Source organism: Chiloscyllium plagiosum, chromosome 20, assembly GCF_004010195.1.
Source record: "Chiloscyllium plagiosum isolate BGI_BamShark_2017 chromosome 20, ASM401019v2, whole genome shotgun sequence".
In the NCBI taxonomy this organism is placed as follows: domain Eukaryota; kingdom Metazoa; phylum Chordata; class Chondrichthyes; order Orectolobiformes; family Hemiscylliidae; genus Chiloscyllium; species Chiloscyllium plagiosum.
In genome coordinates, this window is record NC_057729.1 from 53,409,392 (window position 1) to 53,430,706 (window position 21,315).

The 21,315-nt window shown below is 42.4% G+C and overlaps 1 protein-coding gene across 1 annotated transcript in view; it reads left to right on the top strand.

The window, feature by feature from the left end:
- Positions 1-20,956, top strand: part of LOC122560290 (serine/threonine-protein kinase 3/4-like) — a 52,453-nt gene extending 31,497 nt beyond the window's left edge. The window contains exon 4 of the mRNA XM_043710840.1: positions 20,604-20,956. Coding sequence (XP_043566775.1) covers positions 20,604-20,762 — 159 coding nt within the window. The 3' untranslated portion in view covers positions 20,763-20,956. The remainder of the gene's footprint in view (positions 1-20,603) is intronic.
- Positions 20,957-21,315: the final 359 nt, after the last annotated feature.

A 21,315-nucleotide genomic window follows, 5' to 3' on the forward strand; every position in this document is an offset into this window, starting at 1 on the left:
TCTGTCCATAAATCTTTCCACCTGTCTTGCCCCCACACATTTTCCTTCATGATACTCCCTAGCACCCAGCTCTTTGACCAAGTTTTTGATAAGTTCACACGGCTCAGTTCCAAATCTACTTTTATGACACAGCTCTGAAGCATTTTGGGATGGTTTGTTCCTGTAATAGTGCCATGTAAATATAAGCTGTTGTTGCTTGACAAAGCAAGCTTTTTAAGCTTTCCTTGACAGTCACAAGCCTAAATGCCCAATAATTATTATCTTTTTCAAATTGCGATATAATTGCTTAGTCTAATCAATTCATCTCATTAATTTCCTTCACTGCACTATTACATATTGGCTTGGGCTTGGAGTTTTTCTTGGCTGAGGGCCGCTGACACATATTGGTGATTCAGGTTAGCACAAGGAAGGCAGTTTCTGATACAAGGGATGGAAGAGTGTGGCAGGCATTCTGACAAGCAAAATTAAATGGCTTGAAATTGAACTAGTTGAATAATTCAAGTTGATTTAACCTTGTGTAAAGTGGGAAGGGTTTTGCGTTGAGTCAGTGACAGCAATGTGAATCCTTCTGTCTTTTGGCTGCCACCACCACCACACAAATTACCAGTCACCTTTCCAATCTGGAGGACTTGCATTTGGATGGCATCTTTCTTAAGAATACAGAAAGGAGAGCAGGCTATTCAGCCCATTGAGCATGACCTACCATTCAGTTAAATCCTGGTGGCCAGCTACATGCCTTGCTTCCTTAGTAAATGTAATCTGGAAAAAAAGTCTGTCAACCTCCGTTTTTGAATCATTGGCTCCAAGCATCAAGATCTTCCCATGGATGGCTCAGAAACTGTGCCTGAGAGGCAGAGCACCAAATGGTGAGCCCCCATGTTGCTGTTGACATTGGAGTAATGTAATAGTGTCGGCTAGTCATATTGACACCTCAAATCCCAATGATCAAATGGTTATTTAAATATGTCATCAATCATGCCAAGATTCTGCATGACTATAAACGATTACAACTTGATTTGACTCTGTGGCTCAGTTATCCGTCTCACACTGCACTTTGCTAGTAATATAATGTAATCTTGCTTTTATCAAGAGACTTTGTAGTTTCGGTCATGCCTTCCAGCTACAGAAACTATTTAACAGTATTATCTTTCCAGATCAGCCATGAACTTATTGAATGGCAGAGAAGACCCCAAGGACCAAATGGCTTACTCCTGCCCCTAAATCCTATGTTCTGATGTAAATAGATCCTACTTGTAATTGTGCTTAGAGGCTGTTTAAATAGACTTAGAATAAATAGGCAGTTCACCGTGAATTAGATTCTGTCGGCGCTCAGTCCTGTCCAGCCTCCTTTAACTCAGACTGGCAAAGTAGTGTGAATTCTCACCCTTATCTGTGCAACATTGCAGGACTATTCAATTAGGAGCAAAAAAAAATCATTTCATGCTTGAGAAGGATGGATGCTTACGTACATTGGAGACACAATTAAAATACGCAATTTACTTTATTTCAAATTGACAACTTCTTGCCTCCTTCATGTACCCTTGCGTGATCATGAATAGTTCTATGTCAGAGTGAAGCAATCTCCAGTGCTGTGCCCTGAGCTGGTAATTCAAATGTAATTCCATTGAAAGATATCGATGTGTTCTGGGGGAGTTTAGAGGCAGAGGGTGACAGGTTGGGGTGGGATGAATGAGAAGTATAGACATCCAATAACATTTCACTGCAGTGGGTGGTAGGAGCCCTGAGCTATGGGATGAAGCAGTGTCATCTGTCATTACAATCAGAGCCTCGTAGAGAATAATTTGAGTGGCATACATTCACTGGCGGGGGAGATGTAAAGCAGCATTTAGCTAAACACTGCTTGCGGCCATCTGCATGAGATTTAACCCTGGTGACTCAGAATATTTGAAGGTTATTTTGTCATTTGACAAGCAAACTGAATTGATTGATTTTTGATGTGCTGAAGAGCAGCTCCTTGCTATTGTGTTGCAGGGGGATGAATTTTCAAACACGTAAAATAGATTTTATTTAAGAGGGATCAGCTTTGTAATGCAGGGAAGGTCGCATTGATTTCAATTTGCAGGTATTGCATACAAAGCACGACCTCCCTTTAGACTAGAGGAAATTGGGCTATCTCGCCCCACCACCAAAAAAGGCACTAGTCCATCTTTGTGCAACTTAAGTGTCTACTCCTCATACCTGGAAGTCAACTTTCATTTCTATAGTAAAAATCAGAAGAACTGTGGATTCTGAAAACAAAAACAGAAATTGCTGGAAAAGCTCAGCAGGTCTGACAGCATCTGTGGACAGAAATCAGAGTAAATGATTCGGGTCAAGTGATCCTTCCTCAGAATTTCTCTCTCCACAGATGCTGCCAGATTTGCAGAGTTTTTCCAGCATTTGTTTTATTTGGTGCCTACAGTGTAGAAATAATGTCTCAAGGTACTTCCCAGGAACATGAGATGAAATGGACCCCAAGTCATTTGTTAGAGATGTAACTGACACAAAGATTGGCTGAGGAGTGACAAAATGATGAAAGTGAAAGATGCACAAGAGACCAGAAATGGAGTGTCACAGACACCTTGGAAGATTGTATGGCTGGAGGATGTCACAGATAGGGAGGGGCATGGTCATGGTGGGATATAACAGGCGAGTGAGACTTGATATGAGTTAGGATGCATGAAGCAGAGTTTTGTTTGAGCTCAGGTTGGAAGGTGGGTGGGGAACCAGGAACATATGGGGTGGCTATATTTCAAGAGACAACTAGTGAATATTACAAAAACATTCTGGCGTGTTATCTTCTGCAAAGCTTATCCCACAAAAAAAAAGCTGATGAATCATTGGAATGCAGATATTTGAAATTCTGTTGTGTGCCAAGCGAGCTTCACCAGTGACTGTTAGCTTGAATTTCATTGTTGAAATAGTTACAAAAACAGAGACATCTCCGTACCTTTCCCCAAACCGTATCCTCACTGCACTGCGATCGAAGGTGCATCACTAACTCCTGATCTAATTTATCCAGCATTTCAAAACGAGAGTTTTCTCTGAAGGAGTTCTTAACCAGGATCCAATGTCCTCTAAATACCACTGCCTGCATTCACTTTCCTTCTCGCCTCTGTCACAATAATGGTCCTATGTTTTTGACTTAGCCCTCCATCTGAGCTACCCAAAAGTAAAAGCCACTCCTACAGAACTGGTTAAAAGGGAAAGGGTGTCACAAAATAGGAGACAGACCGCATGAGAATATTTTCTTGATTGAAGGAGGCACAGCTCCATGCTATGAACTACAATTTGCATTTATGTAGCACCTTGAACGTAGTACAGCATTTTAAGGCATTCTACAGGAGTGTCTGGTAGAAGCAACACTTCTATTTTAAAATTCCCAACTCATAGATGGGCCAATGGGCTGAGAAGTGGCAGATGGAGTTTAATTCATTTAAATGCGAGGTGCTGCATTTGGGAAAGCAAATCTTAGCAGGACTTATACACTTAATGGTAAGGTCCTAGGGAGTGTTGCTGAACAAAGAGACCTTGGAGTGCAGGTTCATAGCTCCTTGAAAGTGCAGTCGCAGGTAGATAAGATAGTGAAGAAGGTGTTTGGTATGCTTTCCTTTATTGGTCAGAGTATGGAGTACAGGAGTTGGGAGGTCATGTTGCACCTTTACAGGACATTGTTTAGGCCACTGTTGGAATATTGCATGCAGTTCTGATCTCCTTCCTATCAGAAAGATGTTGTGAAACTTGAAAGGGTTCAGAAAAGATTTACAAGGATATTGCCAGGGTTGGAGGATCTGAGCTACAGGGAAAGGCTGAACAGGCTGGGGCTGTTTTCCCTGGAGTGTCGGAGGCTGAGGGGTGACCTTCGAGAGGTTTACAAAATTATGATAGGGTAAATAGACAAAGTCTTTTCCCTGGGATCGGGGAGTCCAGAACTAGAAGGCATAGATTTAGGGCGAGAGGGGAAAGATATAAAAGAGACCTAAGGGGCAACTTTTTCACGCAGGGGGTGGTACGTGTATGGAATGAGCTGCCAGAGGAAGTGGTGGAGGCTGGTACAGTTGCAACATTTAAGAGGCATTAGATGGGTATATGAATAGGAAGGGTTTGGAGGGATATGGGCCAGGTGCTGGCAGGTGGGACTAGATTGGGTTGGGATATCTGGTTGGCATGTATGTGTTGGACCGAAGGGTCTGTTTCCATGCTGTACATCTTTGTGACTCTATTTCAAAATCTTCCTTGACTCTATCCATTCCTGTCTTAGCCTTATGCAGCTTTATGACACTTCAAGATTCTAGTCTCAAGCTTAGACAAGCCTTCACCAGTTTAACCTATAAAATTCCCTCCCTTAAACTTCAGATTCTCTGTCCTTTTATGATGTTGCATAAAAACAGCTTCAGGTGAGCTTTTGATAATGTCTTTAATTAAAATTTGATACCAAACAAGATCATAATGTTGAGATTTATTACTTTAATAGCACTGTATAAATTCAACTTCTCTCACTCTCATAAGAAATTAAACTTAAAATTGTTCCTTCACTGTTATCTCGTGGCAATCCAAAGATGTGAGGCGATACTTTCACGACTGACTATAGCAGTGAGTCTCCTGCCAGTAATGTCACCAGAATTTATCAACTCAGAATGGTTGACTGAGCCTTTTGGACTCTGACTACCTTCCAAAACTATGGAATCCCTACTCTGCATTTAAGATAGTGTTACAACATGTATTTTACACTTTCTTGATAGCTCTCTTTTAAAGTTGCAATAGTAGAGGACATGAGGACTTCTTATATTTGCTTCTCACGTCCCTTTCTCTGTCACACTCCTTTCAGTTGATACTGGCAATTTATTCTCACTTCTTACACCAGCATGTGGATAATTGGCTAAAGTGCTTTGTGATATTAAATGGTCAGTCTAAGGCTGATGATTTGTCTCACAACGTCATAAGTGCATTACAAGGCTGCATTTCAAAGTATTGAGATAGATGATATGTATCAAGCCAGGTACATTTATCCCATAAATATCTTGGTGCATTGGGCTCGAGTTACTTAAAAAGGTCTCTGTTATATAGGTGCCGTGGAGAAGGTTAGAAGTGTAGTGAATTCCCTTGGGTGGATGTTGGTAAATAAGAATGTGAGGAGTATTGAGGAATTGATCAGAATTGTACCAGGGAAAAAGAATGAGAGCAGTCGTAGCTTAGACAGCTTTCACAAGGAACTGACATTTGCATTAATACACTTGGGATTAATTAGATTTTGAAATTGTTCACAACCATTTTAGTAAGAAAAGCTTTTGTACTGATAACATGTTCCTTCGATGTTGAGAAGTTATACTTTTGACATACTGACATAGCGAAAACTAATTGGTTAACTAAACTGGCATGTCACAGTGAACTTAATATAATCCCTTCTGAAATGTTTGACAGTGAACTTTTAGTAATATCCACAATCATGATCTCATGCAAAGTTGCCATGTCTCATTCATCTGTCATTCTGTGCTCATTGACCTACATTGGCTCCAAGTCTGACAATGCATCACTTTTAAATGCTCATTCTTACTTTCAGACTCTTTCCACACCGCCACCACCAGTAGCCCCACTGCTCCATATCTTTGCAACCTTTACTGCACCTATGACCTTTAAGACTGTTTCCTAAAATGTTTCTTGCTGTTAGCTCATTTTGAGGCTCGATACTTGTTATTGCTTCCTTTGTGCAAACTGAGTGTGGAGTTGGGGGGAGGGGGAGGGAGGCAGAGATCCAGGACAGGACATTGCTGCTTCAGAGGTGGTAACACTGAAGTTTTGGTCTGTTTGGGGTCCAGTGTGTCAATTCCAAGCCTCGCACCCTCAAACTTGTCCTCAACTGAAAACACTGCCACCTGTCTCCTCATTCACAGCTTTACCATTGGTCACTAGCCAGGCACACCTGACAGAACGTGCACATTTACCAAGGATGGCCTCAATATTTGGAGAACAAGAACTTACATTTACAAAGCATCTTCATTCTGGTGTAACAATCCAAGAATGTTTGATAAAGTTCCCATGAACGATCTTTGAAACCAAACTACATTGGTTGGCCCAAAAGCTTGGTCAATGAAGTTGTTTTATATAGCATCTTAAAACAAGAGGAGTTGGAGGGAAATCATGCTTTAGGATTCAGATACCCAAATCAGTGTACACTGGAGGAGTGCAGAGATCAAAACTGAGGCAGTTCCAATGCAGTATGGTTTCAAAGGTTGTTTGATAAAGTTCCCGTGAACGTTCTTGGATCGTTATACCACAATGAAGATGTTTTATAAATGCAAGTTCTTCTCCAAATGCTGAGGCCGTCCTTGGTAAATGTGCACATTCTGTCAGGTGTGCCTGAATAGTGACCAATGGTAAAGCTGTGAATGAGGAGACAAGTGGCACTATTCTCAGCTGAGCGCAAGTTTATGAAGGTGGAGGCTAACCAGAAGAAGGTTGGAATTGGCTCGTTCTAGGGGTAACAAAGGGAAGGGTGAGCTTGAGCAGGTGGGGATCAGCAGTGTTAGAGGTGGAAATAGGCATGTTAGAGCTCACCCACAAAGAATTGTCTTTTGTGATAGTTGATGGCAGCGTTACTTGTGGAAAATGTGCAGCCACATAATGTTTTTAGATTTCCCAACATTGAGGATCTAAGCAATCAACCATATTTTTTCTTCAAATGTTGTCTATGTACATGCATGGTCCATGAGGAGCCATTGGACAGCAATTAACTTTCTCCAATACATACCCAAACTGCTACAGGTTGGAGATGGAGACTGGTCTTGGCCATGTCTGAGAAAACTGAACCAGCAGACAATGTCTACCATCTCATCCAAAAAATGATACCTCTGACAGTGCAACACTCCTTCAGAATGGTGTGGAAATCTCTGCCTGAACCACATACTTTTTTTAAAAAAAGACTTGCATTTACATAACACCCCTCTCAATCTCAGGATGTCCCAAAGGGCTTTTCGACTGGTAGTAATATGTTTTTATGATGTTGGTTAGGAGATAAAATTGGGTACAGTAGCAGGGAAAAATCCCCAATCATATTATAGTGTAAAGGAATCGTTTACATCTGGTAGGGGACTTAGGTTGTTGTGGAGAGTGGAAATTAACATTTAATGTGATAAGATTCTCCAATAGCCTGGCATTTTCAAAAGTACTGGAAAGGTGGTGGAGACCAGCAAGGTCCAGATTGTTCCTTGTTTTTGTTAACTAACCTCGGACAGGTTGTCTGTCTGCATGCTGTAAAAGGCTATAGAGATCCTAGCTAGCAGTCAAAGGAAGGTGAGCGTTTCAGTTGTCCATCATAAATTAGCCCCATGGGGGAAGGAAAAGGCCCAAATAAAAACAAGTTAATCTCTGTTATGCCAAAGCTGTGGACTTGACTGACAAGCATTGAACATATTAGACTGTCTTCAATGAATAAGCAAATAAGTTGGTTAGAAAGGAATGATATTTTAACTTGAAAGATGATTGACGTGAATGTTATTCAAGCTTTCCTTATTATGCACAGAAAATACTGTTGCTCAAGTCAGTTATCTTAGTGTGCTAAGTTTGACCTTTTGGAGTACATCTTGGCTGTAAAGGTTATTCCTTGTTTATAGAGACAGGGCAGAAATTAACTGAATCATGTGTCAGGTGTTCTGCCATTTGGGAAGTCTGATCCCCTTGCAATAAATGGCAGATCTTTGCAAAGCTTCTCCGAATGAAGATCGAGCCGAGTAAATACTGCAGGTTTCAATCTCCTGAAAGTTTTATTTAGGGATCATTCTGAAGAACATTGTTAGAGAGCCAGAGAGGTTTGGTGGGACAAGTGGACGTAAATATTTTGGGCAAATTGATTGATAATGGATAATGCACTTTGCTTTGCAGTCATCACTATATGACAAAAGTGGCTTGATGGCCTCCAAAATGCAGTGCAGTGGGAAAAGCTGGATTGTTCCCTGAGAATGACTGACTACATTTTAAATTGCGAGGAGTCTTAATAGGGCAGACAGTGTAGTATGTCCATTGGAAAATAACAGGTGGTGTATTACTGATGTGTAGGAAGAGACTAAGGATAATGAGGGAATGGTTCTGTCTTGACAAAGAATTTAATGATAAAAATCCTTCCAGTATATCAATGCTAACAAGACAAACCAGTATTGAACTTTGGTTAAACTGTGCTAAGAGTATTATGCATAACTCTTCGTTCTTAAATTATAAAACAAAATCAAGCCACTGGAGACATTACTAAAAAGGTTCACAACAATTATACCGGAACTGCAGGTACATTGTAAGCAAAAGCTGAACAAGCTGAGGCTTTTTAAATTTGAAAAAGAGAAGTCTGAGAGGTGACCTGATAAAGGTTTTTGAAAGGGTTTGTCAGGCTAAATGTGGAGGAGATTCTTGCCAGAGCTATACGTCACCGCTCATAAATCCAGTCATATATTTGCTGTCCAGTCACATTTTATCTAAAACGTAGTGAGAATGTGGAACTTGTTTCTTCAAAGAGTGATATAGGTGAATTAGCAGATATACATTTAAAAGAAAGTCCAATAAGCACATGACAAAGAGGAATGTGCTGATGGGATTGGATAAAGTAGAATGCTTATGTGGAGTGTAGGCGTTGGCACGGAGCAGCTGGCATGAGTGCCTTTTATTCTCCACGATACACTGGACTAGCAATCTGGAGAAAGTGAGGACTGCAGATGCTGGAGATCAGTCAGAAAAGGTGGCGCTGGAAAAACACAGCAGGTCAGGCAGCATCAGAGGAGCAGGAGAATCAGCATTTCGGGCAATAGCACTTCACCAGTTCCTCGGAAGCTGCCTGACCTGCTGTGCTTTTCCAGCACCACAGTTTTCAACTAGCAACCTAGAGAGCCAGGCTGAAGGTTTGGGGACAGGACAGCACAGCAACTGACAGAATGTAAAAATGGATTTCAAAGCTAATTTCCGTAATGATGTCCGTGAAACTATCATTGGTTGGCATTAAAACGCGTCTAGTTCAGTAATGTCCTTCAGGGATTAAAATCTGGGATTAGCCGTCACATGATTCCACACCTACACTAATGTATCTTACTCTTATCATTTAGTTCAAGGGCACCTAGGGACAACAAATGCTGCCTTTGTCAGTGATGCCCACATCCTTGCAAAGGAATTAAAGACAACTCACAAGGAACTCAGTGCCACGTGCTGTTACAAATTGATTAAGTGCTTTTAAGAATCCTTCAGGTGTATTTGCTCGAAGTTACTGAATATTGTGTTGTGCAATATTTACCCAGTTTCTATGATAGCAGAAATCCCTGGACACGTGAGTTCATTTCCTTTCGTAAAGTATAGGTTACTTGCAAAGAACCATCCATAATAACTGATTTGATATTCAGAATGTTAAGGGGTTTGGAAAGGTTTTCTGAGATTTAAATATGCAATTCAGATACTGAGGTCAGACTTGATTTAGTGTTAACTATTTCCTGATTTTATAAAGAATATGAGAAAACTGTTTGGATTAAACATTGTTTCTTTAAAAGCAAAAATACTGAAATGAACACTCTGAGTCAACGTGACACTTATTCTGATACTGAGCCAAACCAATCACACAAAATTTGCTTGTGCATAATATCCAAATCTGAGCACCACATTTTAGGCAGAATGACAGGACATTGATTAGATTAGATTACATTACATTACAGTGTGGAAACGGACCCTTTGGCCCAACAAGTCCACACCAACCCGCCGAAGCGCAACCCACCCATACCCCTACATTTACCCCTTACCTAACACTATGGGCAATTTAGCATGGCCAATTCACCTGACCTGCACATCTTTGGATTGTGGGAGGAAACCGGAGCACCCAGAGGAAACCCACGCAGACACGGGGAGAACGTGCAAACTCCACACAGACAGTCGCCCGAGGCGGGAATTGAACCCGGGTCTTGGCGCTGTGAGGCAGCAGTGCTAACCACTGTGTCACCATGCCGCCCAAGGGTAGGATCCCAAGGGATTTTTGTATTGCAAATAGGAAGAAACTGTTTTCCACTGCCAGCTGTATTAATGACTAGAGGGTACAAAATTCAAGAGTGTGTTGGGGGGAGGTTGGAGGGCTCAGTTTGCTGGCCAGCTGGCCAGTGATGCCAGCAGCATGAATTCAATTCCTACACCAACGGAGGTTACCATGAAGGACTGTCCTTCTCAACGTCTCCCCTTGCTTGAGGCATGGTTTAGTCTGTGGGTCACCATCACTATTCATCTGTCTCTGAGAGGGTGGGACTAGATGACTTTACCTTTGAGAATTAAGAGAATTGACAAAAGAATCAGAGGAATGATGGGAATTTTTTAAACAGTTGTGATGATTTGGAACACAATGCCTGAAACGGCAGTAGAAGCAGACTTGATCGTAACTGTTAAGAAATTGGGTAAGTACTTGACTGGACCTTTTGGATAAAGAATTGAGTTAATTAGATCATTCTCTTGGATGGCAATGGTCCAGCACAGATGAATAGTCAAACACCTGCCTCCTGGGCTGCGAGATTGTGTAGGACCTTTCATGTCTTCAGGATATTCCAGTTTGTTTTACAGACAACTTGTTATTTTTTTGAAGGTTGTCATTATTGTGATGTAAGCAAGTACAACAGGCCCATTGACATGTGGTAGGATTCCACGGACAGAGTGAAATGAAGGATGGTTGAGGAATGAATCTTGTCCACATACTGTGAAGTGCACTGATATGCTGCTTAAAACCATGACTCAGAATCTTTTACAACCGTCTGAAGAGAGAGATTTGGAGTCTTGGTTTAACATTCCATCAAAAAGCTGGCACTACTAATGATGCAGCATCTCAAGGCTGTACTGTGGTGTCAGCCTGTACCCAAGTGTCTGACTCAGCCAGGTTTGGTACCTAATCTGTGGCCAGTTACCTGATCTTAGCTGCAGTAGACATCAGCATACCAAGGCTGAGGATCACTGGGGGTCAATTTGGGTGAAAGCAGATAATGATTCTTTAGTTAATTGCTACATAGATATCTTTTACATGCCCGCTAATGCACGTGTAAATGCTTAAATAGCTAGTCAGTACTCACCAGATCATGTTCTGACAGTGGCAGGTGGTTTCTGGTTGAGATTCAGGGAAGGACTACCAGAATAACTGGTTCCAGTGAGAGTCAGCAGAAAGGCAAAGAATATTGTGGCAGCACGGTGGTACAGTGGTTAGCACTGCTGCCTCACAGCGCCAGAGACCCGGGTTCAATTCCAACCTCAGGCAACTGTCTGTGTTTGCACATTCTCCCCGTGTCTGTGTGGGTTTCCTCCGGGTGCTCCGGTTTCCTCCCACAGTCCAGAAATGTGCAGGTTAGGTGAATTGGCCATGCTAAATTGCCTGCGGTGTTAGGTGAAGGGGTAAATGTGTCTGGGTAGGTTGCTCTTTGGAGGGTTGGTGTGGACCTGTTGGGCCGAAGGGCCTGTTTCCACACTGCAAGTAATCTAATCTAAACTTGACGAATCTATTGTGCAGCTTAGAGTCGTCACCACCCTTGGATTGTTCAGGAGTCTCTGGAAAGTAACATTCTCCCTTTCTAAACCCAGTGCAAACAATTGCAGGTACATGAAAGCTTTGTTAAAAGGAAATCTTGCAGACTAGCCTGGGTGAGGTAGTTTGAAGCAAGTGGTCACGTCTTGAAACCATGATTCTCAACCAGAGGTAGGAACCTTGATCTTGTGGCAGTCCGAAAAAGAGGAGGAAGGAAACTGAAAGGATAAGCCAACACCTTATCAGGGAAAGAATGTAAATCGATATACATGACATCAATGTTGTTTGCTGCTAAAGAGCAGCATGTGTTGAGTCATTTTTTGCACAGAGGCACTATTCAGGCCATCAAATCTCTACTTTGTCGAAAAATCTATTCCGTTCCATTCCCCCCCCAGTCTATCCCTGTATTCCTGCAAGTTTCAAAGGCCTATGTAATGTCCCGTTGAAGTCAATTAAATTATTAAAGATGTTAACATCAGGGAAAAGTAAACCTTTTTACGTCCAACAAGCACGTACAGTGAAATATTTTAACTTTTTTGCTTGAAAGCACTGTTTCAAAAAGAGAGTCTACATCATTATTTTGCAGACCGCCATATCAACTAATTCAATCCTGATCCAGTGTTTTGGGCATCTCCAGTATTCAACCTGCAGCTACACTGAAACAGAGAATGGAAGCACTCATTCTTTTAAGCTGTTCCTCTCTGTTGCAAGAATGAACCTTTAAAGTTTTTTTTGAACCGTGAATATCACAGCCAAGTCGCAAGCTGTGGGGGAAGAAAGAGGGGAGAACGCTACAGCATGTTTTATTTGCAAGGAGCTAAGAGCTTGCCAACTGCAAAATGTTTTGATTTAAGATGAGCAAGAAAGTGGATTTTATTCCTGCACTCCTCCCTCATCGTTTGTCGTCATTCATCATGTCATGAACTTCAACATGTAATTGACTGGGTCTCCAAAGGGTTTCACAGCAAAGCAGACACCAAAGATTGACACCGCATCACTGTGGCTTTGTCAAAAAATTACTGTTTCAAATCGAAAATGTCCCAGTGGAGCCTTTAGAATGCAGCCATGTCCCATAGCACTGGGAAGAATCTCATTAGAAATTAGCCCCCAGGCAGCAGAAACCAGGCTTTCTCCAGCACCTCTGTAAATCTAATTTAATATATAACATATTGTTTAAAATAAACATGTTATTGCTGTTTCGGAAGGAGATGATATTTGATTTGATTCAGGAGAGATTTGACCTTCCTGGGAATTGACTGCTTAGTAGCAGACTGTTGGATTTAATGGTACTGGGGTTGCCAAAAAGGAGGTTACACTTTGAAAGTATCCCGAGGAAGAACATTACGGCTGTCTCATGTCACGGTAGGAGGGGTTCGTTTAGCTGTCTTGTCCAGGTTACAGAAAGATATGTCCTCCTGGGTAGAGGCCTCATTTGAACCTGTGTGGCTGGCACCCACCCCCTAGAAGTTGGTACAAGTGGAACCTGCAGCAGGAGAGGCATGGATAATTAAAGAGAACAGAAACAGCCTTTTTTTTATTGGCTGAGCTACATTTTGTATTGATGTACCTTTTTTAATATAGTAAAAATTCCTAAACACTTTACAGTGACATTTGTCAACAATAACTTGGATACCGAGCTATTTAAAGTGATATTAGGACAGATGACCAGTAGCTTGGTCAAGGAAGTACATTTTCATGAGGAAAGGGACGATGAGAGGTTTGTGAAGAAGAACTCCAGCGCTTCAGGCCTGCATAGCTGTTGGTGGTTGAGCGAAGGAGTGGATGAATTGAGCTCACTTTGGAATGTGTGGATGTTGTGCCTCATGTGTGAAACTCTGATCCAACAAGAATTCCTATAAAACTTTAAAAAGTACAAGAGGCCGAGGCTGTTTTAGTCAGGGTTGGGTTTTTTTTATTCTTGGGATTTAGGCATTGCTGACGAGGCTGCTATCCATTGCCCATTCCCTTTCCCTAGTTGAACCTTGGAGCTCTGTCTTGAACCACTGCCGTCCACATGGTGTGTGGGCACACCCTACGCTGCTGGAGGAAGGGTTACAGGTTTGACAAAGTAACAGTGGAGGGATAGCAATCTAGCTCCAAATCAGGGAGATGTGCAGAACATTGTTTAGGCCACTTTTGGAACATTGCGTGCAAATCTGGTCTCCTTTCTGTCAGCAGGATGTTGTTAAACTTGAAAGGGTTCAGAAAAGATTTACAAGGTTGTTGCCAGGGTTGGAGGATTTGAGCTATAGGGAGATGCTGAATAGGCTGGGTTGGTTTCCCTAGAGCGTTGGAGCCTCTGGGGAGACCTTATTGAGATTTATAAAATCATGAGGGGCATGGATAGGATAAATAGACAAGTCTTTTCCCTGGGGTGGGGGAGTCCAGCTTAGAGGGCATAGGTTTAAGGTGAGAGGGGCAAGATTTAAAAGGGATCCAAGGGGCAGAGGGTGGTGCATATATGGAATGAGCTGCCAGAGCGAGTGGTGGAGGCTGGTGCAATTATAGCATTTAAAAGGCATCTGGATGGATATATGAATAAAGAGGATTTAGAGGGATATGAGCCAAGTGCTGGCAAATGGGGTTAGATTAGATTAGGCTATCTGGTCGGCATGGATGAGTTGGACTGAAGGGTCGGTTTCTGTACTCTACATCTCTATGACTCTGTCTATGTGTGGCTTAGAGGGAACTTGCAGCTGGTGGTGGAAGCTGTTGGAGGAGTGTTGCTGTAATGCATCTAGCAGATGTTACACACTGCTGCTACTGACCATTTGTGGTGGAGGGAGTAAATGTTTATGGTGTGGATTTGGTGCCAATCGAGCAGACTGCTTTATCCTGGATGCTGTCAAGCCCAAGTTGTTGAAGCTGCCCTTGCTAAGATCACAAGATGTACCACAAGTCAAAGTAGGCCATTCTGTCCTTCTGACACCACGTCCACCATTCAAAACTCATGGCTAATCTGGCCATTCTGAACTCTACCCTTGCCTTTCCACATGTACAAATTCCTTGGCTAAAAATCTCTGTCTTTGTTTTTCTTTAAATATTCTTAATGATCCAAACTTGAGAGCTCCATGTTCTAAACAATTCCATATCATCACTAACTTCAGAGAAGAAGTTTCTCCTTTATTGCTGTCTGAAATGGGTGACCCCTTACTCTGAGTTTACGTCCTCTGGTCCTAGATTCTCTCTCAAAGGGAAACAATCCTGTCAAGGCTGTTAAGAATCTTACATGTCTCAATTAATTTGCTTCGCATTCTTTTCAACCCCAATGAGCACAAGCCCAGCCAACTCAGAAAATTCCCTCCATATTCACAATTGACCTAGTGATCTTTCTCTGGACCACCTCCAGTGTTAGTAATCTTTCCTTCATTAAGGGTTCCAAACTGTTCACGGGTGTAGTCAATGTAATTCTAGCAATACTACCCTATTTTCATATACCATCTTCTCTGAAACAAAAGCTAACTTCCATTTGCCTTCCTGACTACTCGCTATATCTGAATGCTAGCTTTTTCTGATTCGTGTATTGGTACCCTGAAGTCTTTCTGTGCTACAGCTTTATCTATCTTTCCTTCATTTAAATTATATTCAGCTCTTCTCCTTTTCTTGCCAAAGTACACAACCTCCCATTTTCCACGTTATATTCCATCTACTAAGATTTTGTCCACTTAACTTGTCTATATCCCTGTGTAGGAGAAAGTGAGGACTGCAGATGCTGGAGATCAGAGCTGAAAATGTGTTGCTGGAAAAGCGCAGCAGGTCACGCAGCATCCAAGGAGCAGGAGAATCGACGTTTCGGGCATGAGCCCTTCTTCAGGAAAGGCACATGCCCGAAACGTCGATTCTCCTGCTCTATATCCCTGTGTAGACTGTGTCATCCTCACCATGTATTGTTCCACCCATTTTTGTCATCTGCAGACATACATTCAGTGCTGTCATCCAAGTAATTAATATGTATTTTAAATACTTGTGGCCTCATCATTAATCCCTGTACTGCTCCACTAGTTATGGGTAGTTATCTTAAAATGCCCTCTTTATCCTAGCTCTCTCTTCAGTTAGCTAGCCAGTCTTCTGTCCATGCTAACATACCACCTCCAAACGTGAGCTCTTATCTTAAGTAGCTTTATGTGTGGTACCATACTGAATGGTAATGGAAATCTAAATGCATTGCATCTATTGGTTCTCTTATTTATCCTGTTTGTCACCACCTCAAAGAATTCTAATAAATTTGTCAGGCATGATTTCTCCTTCATGAAGCCATTTATCAGAGCAACTGCAGAGTATTCTAAGATTCTCCTGACTTGAAGATGTTGAGCAGTCATTGAAGAATCCAAATAAATGTGTTCCTCGTTGCAAAATTGCCCAAGCTGTATCCAACTCTTGTAACCACAATGTTTATATGGCTTCTCCAGTTCAGTTTCTGGTCAATTTCAACTTCCTCAGGATGTTGAAACTGGGGGAATTCAGTGATGATATTGTCATTAAATGTCAAGAAAGAAATAGTTAGATTGTCTCATGTTAAAGGTTATCTTTGTTTTGTGTTGTAAATAGTACGTGCCAGTTATCGGCCTAACATGAATGTGCAAGTCTTGCTGCGAATAGCACAACACTGCTTTCTGTATGAGTATTCCAGCCCAGGGGGTGAAGTGGGCGCCGGAGATGTGCTTGGAGCAGACAACCTGTCAAATTGGTAATGAGGTACCAGTCTGCAAATACAGCAGGGTCAACACTTTAGAGGGCAAGCTTACATTTTCAACTGTTCTGTTACTAATAGCTCCAGGATAATGTTTTATAAGTACAAAATGTTTGAGGTGCAATTGAATTATTAAAATGGTTTCCTAGCTGTAATTGTTAGTGTTAGTTCCTGTCCACTGTGTGTGTGTTGAACTTCTGCCAATTCAGGAACTGCCTAAAGCAGTCCAGGAGTTGGTTTTCTGAACCGTGCAAACTTTACCCCTTGAATACCATTCTTTTACCCTGAATGATTTTCGAGTGTAAGCACAGAGCCCCCGTACTTAATGAAGATTTTTCCGTATGGGGTTTCCTTTTATGGGGGATAAATGGTCTTTGTTTATTTGCCACCTGGGTCTGGTTTGCTTTTGTTTCCTTCTGTCTGAGATTTCAGCCAAAGCACAGCATTAAGAGGAGAGAAGGGAATATCCTCCTTAACTGCTGAGAAGATTTAAGGATATCCTCCTTAATTTTTATTAGTTTGTGAATGCAAGTGGCTCATTTTAATTATCAGGTGATCATAAAAGGCTTTGTGTGCTTTTAAAAGGGGAACAAATCTTGGTTATAATTCCTTCTCTCAATGTGACTTTAAGGTACTGTCAGTATTTATTCTGGAATCAAGTGGTAGTTTTTTAAAAAAAATGTTTCTCTTGTGACACTTTGGTCTTGCAAGTAGTTCTCGGAAAAAATAAGAACGGTTGTCCTTTTGAGAATCCTCACTGATGGTATCCTTCAGTGCAGTTGATAAGTTGTAAAAGGCATCATTTTGCCCAGGAGCCCAAACCCCATATAAGGGAAGGCTGTTGGCTCCACAATCCTCTAATAGGACATTAAACTGGCTAAGTAGCCAACTCATCACTGGCGCCTGTTGACACCATAGAACCACTGAGGAATATTTAACCATATTGGAAAAAAATCTTCATTCATAATTCATGCATGCTGCTGCACCATGCTTCAAATGCTCTCGTCCTTATGATCTCATTGAAAGACAGTACACTCAGTTCTTCTCCATTTCACACACTGAATCACAGAAAGTTGCACTTAAAAGTAAACCTGATAAGTCCTCTATCCCTCAGTACAATGGGAAGTAAGCACCAGCCACGCAAATGGCATGTCTTTGAGTATGCCTTCACTTTCAGTTGCTCATGCTCTCCCTTGCTCGTTGTCTTGCCCTTGGTCATACTCTTGTCCACTGTCGCCCCCTGCCCACACCCCACCTTTAAGATCAGATGTTTAAATTTGATATATTAATGGACTGGGAGCCAATGAGCTTTCTAAGTTAGCCATGCAAACAGATGAAGTAGTGTATTTTTTTAAGTATTGTGTAGAATTTACAGCTGTAGAACAGGCCATTCAGCTCTGTTAGCCATTGCTGGTGTTTATGCTTCAGCTAGGCTTTGCCTATTCTTAGCCTTCACATCTTTCCATTCTTCATTTGCACCATCCTGAGTAAAGGCATTTCGTTTGAACTCTATTGTTGGATTTATTAGTGACCATGGAGAGTAACATAGGAACAATAGGAGACCATTCAGCCAATCAAGCATGTTCTGTCATTCAATTCATTAATCTTTATCTGGTTTCCAGTTACAGCAGTTCTTTCATTTCATTCCCCTTCGTGTTCTCACTTTGGGCACCATCTCCATCACTTTGTCTCATTCTCTGTACTACCATCCCCAAGACACAGACTTTCGCACGGGCACGCACAGACACTTCCATGTGCACGTGCAGACATGGACACTATTGTCAGCATAAATTAGAACATAGAATGTAGAACATTACATCGCAGGACAGGCCCTTCTGCCCTTTATGTTGCGCCGACCTGCAAAAATAATCGGATGCCCATCTAACCTACAACATTCCACTATTATCCGTATGTATGTCCAACGCTTATTTAAATGCTCCTAACGTTGGCGAGTCTACTACTGTTGCAGGCAGGCCGTTCTATGCCCCTAATACTCTTGAGTGAAGAAACTACCCGATATCTGTCCTAAATCTATCACCCCTCAATTTAAAGCTATGTCCCCTCGTGTTAGCCTCTCTCTGTTCACCCTATCTGACCCTCTGATTACTTTATATATCTCGATTAAGTCACCTCTCAACTTTCTTCTCTCCAATGAAAGTAGCCTCAGTTCCCTCAGCCTTTCCTCATAATGCCTTCCTCCATACCAGGCAACATCCTAGTAAGTCTCCTCTGAAACTTTTACAAAGCTTCCACATCCTTCCCATAATATGGTGACTGGAACTGCACACAATACTCCAGGTGCAGCCTTACCAGTGTCTTGTACAGCTGAAGCATGACCTCGTGGCTCCGTAACTCAATCCCCCTACCAATAAATGTCAACACACCATATACCTTCTTAACAATCCTATCAACTTGGTTGGCAGCGTTCAGTGATTTTTGCACTTGGACACCAAGATCTCTCTGTTCATCTACACTGCCAAGAATTTTACCATTAGTCCAGTACTTTACACTCCTGTTACTACTTCCGAACTGAACTACCTCTCACTTTTCCGCATTAAACTCCATTTGCCACAACTCTGCCTACTTTAATGTCATCCGCAAATTTACTAGCCCATCCTTCTATGCCCACATCCAGATTATTTATAAAAATGGCAAAGAGCACTGGCCCCAAAACAGATCCTTGCGGCGCACCACTGGTAACTGAACTCCAGGATGAACATTTCCCATCAACCGCCACCCTCTGTTGCCTTTCAGCTAGCCAATTTCTGATCCAAACCACTAAATCACCTTAGATCCCAAAACTCCATATTTTGCGCAATAGCCTACCGTGTGGAACCTCACCAAACACCTTACTGAAGTCCATGTTCACCACATCAACTGTTTTACCTTCATCCACCTGTTTTGTCACCTTCTCAAAGAACTCAATAAGGTTAGTGAGGCACAACTTACCCTCCACAAAACCATGTTGACTATCCCTAATCGAATTATTCCTTTCCAGGTGATTATAAATCCTATCTCTTACAACCTTTTCCAGCACCTTACCCACAACCGGAGTAAGGCTCACTTGATCTAGAATTCTCAGGGTTGTCCCCACTCCCCTTTTTAAACAAGGGAACAACATTTTCTATCCTTCAGTACTCCTGTCGACAATGATGACATAAAGATTGAAGCCAAAGGCTCTGCAATCTCCTCCCTGGCTTCCCAGAGAATCTGAGGATAAATCCCATCCGGCCCCGGGGTCTTATCTATTTTCAGATCTTCCAAAATTGCTAAAACCTCCTCTTTGTCAACCACAATCCCATCTAATCTAGTAGCCTGTATCTTCGTATTCTCACTAACATTGACGTTTTCCAATGTGAATACTGAAGTATTCACTAGTCATTCTTTTATTCCTGATATACCAATAGAAGGCCTTAGGGTTTTCCTTGATCCTATCTGCCAACAACTTCTCATGTCCCTTCCTGGCTCTTCTTAGCCCTCTCTTTCGATCTTTTCTGGCTAAATTGTAACTCTCCAGCCCCCTAACTGAGCCTTCACACCTCATCCTCACATAAGCCGCTGCCGCCTTCTTGACAAGAGCTTCAACTTCTTTAGTAGACCATGGCGTGCTCTCTGGACAGCTACCTCCCTGCCCGATAAGTATATACTTATCGAGAACCTGCAGAATAAGCAGCACATTTCAAGTGTGCCCATCCCCTGCAGTTTCCTGCCCCATCCACCATTTCCCAGCTGCTTTCGGTTCTGACAAAGATTCAAGAGATCCAAAATGTTAACTCTGTTTCTCTAATTGCAGATATTGCTAGAGTTTCTCCAGCAATTTCAGTTTCTTGAATAATCTCTCAGTCTCGGCTTTGAAATTTTCATTTGACTACCAGCCTTAGCAGTGTGGGAGAAAGTTCCATATTTCCGCTCATTGTGTAAAGACACTTTCCATGACAATACCCATGTGTAGATTATGTGCCCTTGTTCTGGATGTCACAACAGGGGAAATAGCTCAAACGTACAGCGAAGAAAATAATTTGCCTAAAACCTTTTTGTCTGCACTCATTAGAACGCCTGCAAAAATACCACATTTCATTGAAATACCCTTTTGCGCAGGCAGCCTGTAGCTCCTTGTTTTCACCATAGGACTACTTCAGCCAATCAGCATCGACTTACCAACCGGTCAGACCTTTTTCTCCTGTCATATAAATTGTTGTGATTGTTTTGAAACTTGTTCTTGCAGAGATCCTAATGAGTGTAAGAGCTTTAGCAACATATCATCTCTTTTCAGCAAGAGTCGATTAGTTCATTAGTCTTATGCATCAATTAGATCCCCCTTATTTATATTAATTTTTGTTTCTATTTAGTGGCACTACAGATAAAATAAAACTAAATGTCTTTTATCTTAAATTGAATTTGCAGTTGAAGAGCTGGAGTGTCGAAGAGCTACAGAGAAGACTCAGCTCACTGGATCCCACTATGGAACAGGAGATTGAAGAGATTCGCCAGCGCTACCAGGCCAAGAGACAACCAATCCTGGATGCCATTGATGCCAAGAAGCGACGGCAGCAGAACTTCTGAGAGAGTTCCCATCACCAGGATGATGTGCTGAGCTCACCTTCGTAAGCACTCAAGACTCTGAGAGGAAAATCTATTTACAGAGAACAGAACATGCATTCTCTTTGTCAAACACATTCGCTCTCTCACGCTCGCTCTCGCTCACTCGCTCTCGCTCGCTCTCGCTCGCTCTCTCACTCGCTCTCTCACGCGCTCTCTCACTCGCTCTCTCACGCGCTCTCTCACGCGCTCTCTCACGCGCTCTCTCACGCGCTCTCTCACGCGCTCTCTCACGCGCTCTCTCACGCGCTCTCTCACGCGCTCTCTCACGCGCTCTCTCACGCGCTCTCTCACGCGCTCTCTCACGCGCTCTCTCACGCGCTCTCTCACGCGCTCTCTCACGCGCTCTCTCACGCGCTCTCTCACGCGCTCTCTCACGCGCTCTCTCACGCGCTCTCTCACGCGCTCTCTCACGCGCTCTCTCACGCGCTCTCTCACGCGCTCTCTCACGCGCTCTCTCACGCGCTCTCTCACGCGCTCTCTCACGCTCTGTCTTTCTCTCTCTCTCTCTCTCTCT